The sequence below is a fragment of the Nicotiana tomentosiformis genome, chromosome 2 (genome assembly GCF_000390325.3).
Source record: "Nicotiana tomentosiformis chromosome 2, ASM39032v3, whole genome shotgun sequence".
Taxonomy (NCBI): Eukaryota; Viridiplantae; Streptophyta; class Magnoliopsida; order Solanales; family Solanaceae; genus Nicotiana; species Nicotiana tomentosiformis.
In genome coordinates, this window is record NC_090813.1 from 150,258,822 (window position 1) to 150,267,607 (window position 8,786).

The following is an 8,786-nucleotide window of genomic DNA, read 5'->3' on the forward strand; positions in this document are numbered from 1 at the left end:
TCGAATTAAAAACAAAATAAGGGTACGGCTTGTAATGTGGGTGCCAAAGAAACGGTCTATAGGCTCAAAGGGGCTAGCAGCGGGAAAATTCTATTTGTGAGTGACAAGCACCTTTATGGTCAAGCAAGAAACGCCTATGTCATCTCCTAGACTAGCACAACTTAACGATTTTGCATTGATTAACACACGGGGCAAGTTCTAGACTACACAAGATAGAACATAATATCAACAATCCTTACACACACATGGTACTTGACTCACTCAAGACGGTTCTGTGCGACTCTCAAGTCAAGCAAGCATAGCAAGTTGAGAATTTTTAAGCCCTAACGCACTAGGTGGCATACAAGTCAACCAACTGAGAAAAAAGCATCAAAGAGTAGGCTACTTAATTTACTTGGGCATTACAATTCAAATCAGATATTCAGGAAGACAGAGCGTATGCCATAAATTAACGTGCCAACACCAAACATGTCAACAGGTACCTCAGAGCACCTCAGCTTTCTCTCTATCCTACTCCTAAAAAGAATAAAAAAATAAAAAAATAAAAAATACCTGGTTCGAGCTACACCCTTGAAAAAGAACCGGCGTCCAAAGAAAAACTAAGGGATACTACCTAACTATTCTAAGAAAAACAAAAGGAAATCTTTTTGGTATTTTTAATCGGACTGTAATCCCTCAAGAAAATTGTCCAACAGATCCATCGTCGGGAAAAGTCTGAGCTTTTTCTGATTTTTTTACTAGCTAATTAGAATATGATAGTTCTAAACTAAACTAAAAAGTAAAAAAAAAACAATAACAGTAAAAAAAATATTATACAATCACAAGTCAAGAACAATCACAATTCAAGAAGTATTCCCCCACCCCACACTTAAGCAATACATAGTCCCCGATGCATAACAAATTCGAAACAGAGTAAGGTGGAAAGAAAGAACTCCCTGCTAATCAGAGTCTGCCTCCTCAGGATGCCCACCAGCTGCGACTCTGGGCTCATCATCATCTCCTAAGGGTACCAAAGCCATGGGCCCCGTAGCTTCATCATCATCTGCATCATCATCATCAGATCCCTTGTGAGTGTTTTCATCCTCAGACGGATGAATGGGACTGCCCGATGCTATGCCCAACATCTCCTCAGACGAACTGGAGAGATCATTTTAAAATTATATGCGCTCCTCATCTGACACCCCTAGCCTGCTCATGATCACATTGAGGGAACTATAAAGATACCTATTGAAATTTTAATCCCTCTCATTCCTTGCAGCCTGGATAAGCTTTGATGTGGACTCTACCAAGGATGTGATTTCCAGCAATGCCTTGGGTGCCTCCACTACCTCATCATAGCCAGGGTACTCCGGTACCCCATGGGATAGCATGTACTGCGTCAGGAGGTTTCTAAAGAAGAACCTTTTGATCCTCCCTCTAAAGCGGGTGCGGGCCATCTCCCCGAGCATGAGCTCACCCATATTTATGGGTCGTCCGGTCATCAGAAAGTAGATCACACACACTCGAGCTCGGGTGCATTCGCTGTTATGCTCAACGAGCATTAGTTTAGCCTGCACAAAGTTTTGCCATACCTTAGCCGTCATGTTGAAGTCGAACCGGAGTATCTCAAGGTGGGAATTTCCCTTAGTCCGCATCCACTTCGCATTAGAATCAATGTCACAAAGTGTGTGACGTATTGCCCGGTAGCATGGACTTTTGACGAACTTTTGTAGCCTCTGTGGATTAGGGCTATCAACTCCCAAGAAGTCACACAAGGATCGCCTATCCAATGCTATATCCTTTCCTCTAACCCATGACTGGAACAGGCCCTCGTTCCAGTTGGCATATAGCTCTTGTACCATGCTTAGATTTGTAGGGCCCGGACATTCTATGAGCTTATCCATCTTCATTTCTACCAACCGGGCAAGTACATCCGGGAAGTTCCTTTCTAGGGCCTTTACATTAATCCCCATTTCGGAGACATATCTCCCATATGGCACAAAGTTATCATGCCATTTGATGGCATCATCTCGAACTAGTTCCACCCGAAGCCGTGGTGGCCTCGTCGACTCGCTAGCAACTTGCTTTCCCTTAGCTTGCCGGGAAGAACCCTCACCTTGCTTGCATTTTTTAGGAGGGGGAGCAGTAGTGGAGGACTTTCCCACCCCTTTTCCTTTGGCGGCACTGTCACGAGCCATAGCAACCTACACACGATAAACACAAAAGTTAGAATGAATCAAGAAATTTTGCCCAAGGTCATCATGAGAGGCAAAGATGACCCCACACTAAAAACCGAAGGCTATGTATAATCGACTCACAATATTGGTTCAACATGCACCAATGTGTCATCACAAGGCTATAGGTACTCAAGACTTCCCCATGCCATACAATTCAATTAGTTTAACATGGTCGTAACTTAACCGTGGCGCAAGCAAGCAAAACTAAAGTTCACATTACTACACTAATATAATACACTAGCCACTACTTACAAGAGTTTACAACAAGATACAATACCCCCAAAACCCCACACTTCGCCCAACATCATATACAACTATACTCGGCTACTCAGAATTTACCGGTGTTCAATTTACTCTCTCAGGCATTTTAGCAAACATCTTGTGGGCATCAATTTTGCTTCTCTTATTTCAACAATGGTGGAGCAAGGTGGCCCTCTCAAATTTACATGAAGTAGAGGAAATTATAGTTTACTACTTCAAATATACTCTCACAACCAATTTTTGCACCCAATTGCGTGCACACTAGGGCCACCCACCATAACAACAAACATGTTCAAGAGACCTAGGGGATTAGGGGTTGTTGGAGAAGGAGGACTAGAATTACACTAAAAATTTCAAAATAAAAGAAAAGAGATAACAAAAACAACATACCTGCGAGTCTTGAGATGAAAGTGAGCAACAAAAATTGAAAACTTTGAGAGAGAAGGAGAGAGAACAGCGGAGAGAGAGAGAGAGAGAGAGAGAGAGAGAGAGAGAGAGAGAGAGATAGTGGGGGTCGTTCATGAGAGTTACGGTGTGAGAGAGAGAGAGTTGAGTTAGAGTTATTGTAATTAAATTGGGAGAAGGGTTTGGGTAATTGGGTATGGGTAAGGTTGTGTGTGTATATGGGTAGTTGGGTCGGGTTATATGGGTTGGGTTAACTAAACAAAAACAAACAAATAAAACGAAAATAAAAAAAATAAAATAAAATTTATACCTTACCTGACCCCCAGCCCAGCGCCCCACGCTGGAATTGGCACTGGGGGTACTGATGCTTCTGTAAAGTGTGCCCCAGGTAACATGGGGCACTGGCCTGGGCGCTCGTTTTAAATTTTTTTTTTTTTGATAAAAGCGACCTTTAACCCGAGCATTCAATACATACATTATACACACACAACACCATTCCCTCATATAATTTCTATAACTACAAAGAAAACAAAACTATTCTACTCTAACTAAAAGAAAACAAAAAACTAAGCTACGAAAGCATTAAAAATTGGGTTGCCTCCCGACAAGCGCCTGATTTAACGTCGCGGCACGACTCAACACGGTTTCAAGCATCAGCTAAGTCCACCAAGGTCTTGTGACGTGCAATGTAACCACCCCAATAATGTTTTATTCTCTGCCCATTTACCAAGAAGGTACCACTTGAGCTCGCATCACGCAATTTCACTACTCCATGAGGCCTCACACTTACCACAACGAAAGGACCTGCCCATCGAGACTTAAGCTTTCCGGGGAAAAGTTTCAACCTCGAATTAAACAAGAGATCTTCTTGACTTGAATCAAACTCGCGATGATGGATGTGCTTGTCATGCCACCTCTTGGTCTTTTCTTTATACAATTTGGCATTTGCATACGCATGCAATCGAAACTCATCAAGCTCGTTGAGTTGTAGCAACCTCTTCTCGCTGGCTAAGTCCATATCCATATTTAGCTTTTTAATCGCCCAATAGGCTTTGTGTTCAAGCTCAACGGACAAGTGGCATCCCTTCCCATAAACTAACTTGTACGGAGAAGTACCAATGAGGGTCTTGTATGCAGTTCGATATGCCCATAATGCGTCGTCCAACTTTCCGGCCCAGTCTTTCCTATTTCCACTTACCGTTTTCTCCAGAATCAGCTTCACCTTTCTGTTTGACACTTTCACTTGACCACTCGTTTGGGGGTGATAGGCGGTGGCAAACTTGTGCTTAACTCCATACTTTGCTAGAACATTATTCAACAATTTGTTACAAAAGTGAGTTCCTCTGTCACTTATCAACACCCTTGGAGTCCCAAAGTGTGTGAAGATGTGCTTCTTTACAAAGTTTACCACTACCTTTGCGTCATTAGTAGGAAGAGAAATAGCCTCCACCCACTTAGACACATAAACCAAGATGTACCTATGACCATTAGAGTATGGGAATGGTCCCATGAAATCAATCCTCCAAACATCAAAGAGCTCTACTGCCAGAATAATTTGCAAAGGTATCTCGTGCTTCTTCGTAATTGTTCCGATTCTTTGGAAGCTGTCATACTTTTTAACAAAGGCATGTGCATCCATAAACAATTTCGGCCAATAAAAACCCGATTGCAGCACTTTTTGGGCAGTTCTATCCCCACCATGGTGACCTCCATACGGAGAAGCATGACAGTCATGCAATATTGCATTCATCTCCTCCTCAGTGACACACCTTCATACCAACTGATCTGCATACTGCTTATATAAGAATATCTTATCCCACATGTAGAGCCTCACATCATGTAGAAATCTTCTTCTATTATAGGGTATCAATTCTGGTGGCGTCACCCCACTTGCAATAAAATTCATATAATTTGCATACCACGGGGCTTCACTTGAGGTGATTGCTAATAACTACTCATCCAGAAATATTTCTTTGATCAGACCCCCCCCTACGTGGTTCTGATTTTCTAATCTGGATAAGTGATCAGCCACTTGATTCTCTGTTCCTTTTCAATCTCGGATCTCTAAGTCAAATTCTTGCAAGAGGAGGACCCAACGAATCAGCCTCGGCTTGGCGCCTCTCTTTTCAAACAAGTACCTTATAGCTGAATGATCTGTGTAGACGATGACTTTGGTTCCCACTAGATAGGATCTGAACTTGTCAAATGCCCGCACCACTGCAAGCAACTCTTTTTCAGTAACAATGTAATTCATCTGGGCTGGATTCAGAGTTTTTCTCGCGTAATAAATGGAATGAAAAACAGTATCCCTCCTTTGCCCCAAAATAGCTCCAATTGCTATGTCACTTGCATCGCACATCAACTCAAATGGATGCGCCCAATCCGGGGCAATGATAATTGGTGCAGTCACCAATCTTCCCTTCAGCTCCTCAAATGCTTTCAGACAGGCATCATCAAACTTGAAGGGGATATCTTTCTCAAGAAGCCTGCACAAAGGAGAAGAAATTTTAGAAAAATCTTTAATGAAATGGAGATAAAAACCTGCATGGCCCAAGAAACTGCGAATACCTTTGACGAATGTCGGTGGGGGCAATTTTTCAATCGCTTCCACCTTTGCTTTGTCCACCTGCAAACCATTTTTGGACACCTTATGCCCCAATAATATACCTTCACGTACCATGAAATGGAACTTTTCTCAGTTTAGTACCAAGTTTGTCTATTCACACCTAGCAAGCACTTTATCGAGGTTCATTAAGCAATTATCAAAAGAACACCCAAACACGGAAAAATCATCCATGAACACTTCTACAAATCTTTCAACCATGTCAGTAAAACAGCCATCATACACCTTTGAAAAGTCGTAGGTGCATTACAGAGACCAAAATGCATTCTCTTAAATACATATGTGTCATAGGGACACGTAAATGTAGTTTTCTCTTAGTCCTCTAGGGCTATAGTAATCTGATTATACCACGAATAGCCATCTAGGAAATAGTAGTATTCCTGGCCAGCTAATCTATCAAGCATTTGGTCAATAAAGGGTAGGGGAAAGTGGTCCTTTCGGGTGGCATTATTCAATTTTCTATAATCTATGCAAATTCTCCACCTAGTGACAGTTCTTGTGGGAATCAAGTCATTATTTTCATTAACCACTACAGTCATACCCTTTTTCTTAGGCACACATTGGACGGGACTTACCCATTTGCTATCAGAGATTGGAAATACAATACATGCATCAAGCCACTTAATCACTTCTTTTCTTACCACCTCTTTCATGATTGGATTTAGGCGGCGTTGTTGCTCTACACTTGGCTTGTGTCCGTCCTCCATGAGAAAGTTGGACTAATGCCTCTAATGTTAGACATCGTCCACTCAATTGCTCGTTTGTGTTCACGTAGCACTCTCAACAGCTTTTCTTCCTGTAATTTAGACAAGTCATAAGAAACAATAATAGGTAAAGTGTCAGAACCACCCAAATAAGCATATTGAAAGTGAGGGGGCAGGGGTGTAAGCTCCAATTTTGGAGCTTCTTCAATCGACGGCTTTGGAGGAGGCCCATTTGGCCTATTTAGGGTCTCAAAGGGGTTTAATCCCTACATGTAAGCACAGGATGCATCTAGGATATGCATCATCTCCTCAACCTCATCATCAATCTCCAAGCTATCGAACAACATGAGTGCTTTCTCTAGAGAATTGTCTGGATATACACTCGTGTCAAGAAGTTGCTCATCCATCTCCACAGTAGATATCATAGAGAGATCCTCATAATGGCAGGGAAGTTGGATCTCCTTGTAGACATTAAAGACTACTTCCTCGTTGTCCACCATCAAAATCATTTTTCCCTCTCTCACTTTAATAATCGCATCACCTGTAGCCAAGAGAGGTCGTCCCAATATGATCGAAACTTGTTCATCAGCTTCATAATCTAGGATAATGAAGTCAGCTAGGAAGATAAATTTCTCAATTTGCAGCAACACATCTTCAATCACTCCTTCAGGGTAGGCTATGGACCTATCATCTAGTTGCAATATCACAGTGGTTGGTCTTGGAGCTCCCAGACCCAATTACTTTAACAAAGACAAGGGCATCAGATTTATGCTAGCCCCAAATCATAAAGAGCATGACCCACATCGATATTACCAATCCGCACATGGATGGTGAAGCTGCCGGGATCCTTAAGCTTTTGAGGAAGCTTGTTTTGGACCCTTGAAGTGCACTCCTTAGTAAGTACAACTGTCTCGAATTCAGTCAATCTCCTCTTGTGAGCCACTATATCTTTTATGTACTTAGCATACTTTAGAATTTCATGAAGTATATCTACCAATGGAATATTCAATTGAACCTGGCTCAACATAGAGAAAAATTTGTTGAACATGCAATCATCATTCTTCTTCTGCAATCTTTGGGGGAAAGGTGGTGGTGGCCTTGCAGCCTCTACTGGCTCGGAACTTGGATCATCTTTCTTTGAATTATGTGTTGCTTTATGAATCAATTCCCCCTCATGGGTAGGCTTGTCCTTTCTCTTCTTTGGCACTTCCTCTAATTCCCTCCCGTTTCTGAGTGTAACTGCATTAACTTGAGGGTTCTTCTTTGTATCAATGGGAAGAGCGCCTGCAAGCCTAGTATTTTGGTTTGACACCAACTGACCCATTTGCCTCTCAAAATTTCTGAAATCAGTCCTGAGTTGTTGATTGTCAAGCAACAACTTCTTCAACAAGTCATTTGTACTCTATTCTATTTGCTAGGGTGGCTTCTGAGGTTGATTGAAATTTCCTTGGGGCTTATAATGATTCTGAGTTGGCTCATTTCCACCCCAGGAGAAGTTAGGATGATTCTTCCAATTTGGATTGCAAGTGTTCCCATATTGTGCATGTTGATTCATCAGACCTTTGCTTTGTTGCCCCACATAGAAGATAGATTTCGGATTCGTAGGGCACATGTCACTCGTGTGACTGTCACCACATAATTCGCAGCAAGTAGACATCTATTGTACATGTTGCATCTATTGTGTTTGGTGCATTGTCATTCTATTCATCTGATTTTCCAATTTTGCTATATCTGCTCTCATGGCTGAGAAGTCATCAAGCTCAATCACACCGGATGCTTTCTGTTTAATTGCTCTTCGTGATTCCCCATCTCCTTGCCAATTATGATAATTAGCAGTGAAGTTGTTTAGCAGGAGATGGATTTCACTATACGGCCTCACCATGCAACTACCCCCCACAAACTGAGTCAAGATTCATTTTTGATGTCTCGTCTAGCTCATCAACAAAAGTATGACTCAACACCTCATCAGTCTGATAATGATGCGGGCAGTCTCTTAGTAGCTTCTTGTATTTTTCCCAAGCTTGATGAAGTGTCTCGCCATCCCGTTGTTGGAACCCAAGAATCTGGCTCCTCAGCGACTTTGTCTTCTTAGTGGGAAAAACTTGATTAAGAATTTCCTTGCTAGATTATCCCAAGTGTGGATTGAGTTCACGGGCTCCTTTTGCAACCATTCCTTAGCTTCTCCCAGCAGTGAAAAGGGAAACAGTTTCAGACTGACATAGTCCTTGGAAACGTTCAGATAATTGTAAGTGTCCGTAATTTTCAGGAAATTCTAAATGTGCCTCTGTGGGTCTTCATGAGATAGACTCACATATTGCCCTATGGACTGAATCAGTTGTACCATGTACTGTTTGAGTTCAAAATTCCTCGTAATATCAGGCTTCACAATAGCCTGAGTCATATTAGCAAGATTGGGCCTTGCGGCTTCTATCACATGACGCTCTTCATTACCTGTCATCTCTATTAGCTATGGTTGAACTACGATGTCCAACTCTCTTCTTATTCTAGTTCTAGCTTCGACTTCCCTCCTCACTCTGTGAAGTGATCGTTCAATTTCAGGATCAAGAGGAAGGAGGT

The 8,786-nt window shown here is 42.0% G+C and overlaps 1 protein-coding gene across 1 annotated transcript; it reads right to left on the reverse strand.

The window, feature by feature from the left end:
- Positions 1-1,235: 1,235 nt before the first annotated feature.
- LOC138905856 (uncharacterized) lies at positions 1,236-7,533 on the reverse strand. Its single transcript, XM_070194373.1, has 9 exons — positions 7,023-7,533; positions 6,524-6,933; positions 6,284-6,475; positions 5,609-5,730; positions 5,424-5,508; positions 5,081-5,340; positions 3,673-4,651; positions 2,753-2,821; positions 1,236-2,183 (listed from the first exon to the last, which is right to left on the reverse strand). Exons 1-9 carry the CDS (start codon positions 7,531-7,533, stop codon positions 1,236-1,238), a joined length of 3,576 nt encoding a protein of 1,191 aa, XP_070050474.1.
- Between the last annotated feature and the right edge of the window lie 1,253 nt (positions 7,534-8,786).

What these genes read in the sequence shown, in the direction of transcription:
- LOC138905856 (XM_070194373.1), bottom strand. Translation starts at nt 7,533, where the DNA reads ATGGGTCAGTTGGTGTCAAACCAAAATACTAGGCTTGCAGGCGCTCTT. An exon ending in CACCATCCATGTGCGGATTG is followed by an intron (nt 6,934 to 7,022) that starts GTAATATCGATG and finishes TGGGTCTGGGAG; the next exon opens with CTCCAAGACCAACCACTGTG. An exon ending in TGAACATGTTTGTTGTTATG is followed by an intron (nt 2,184 to 2,752) that starts GTGGGTGGCCCT and finishes TATCGTGTGTAG; the next exon opens with GTTGCTATGGCTCGTGACAG.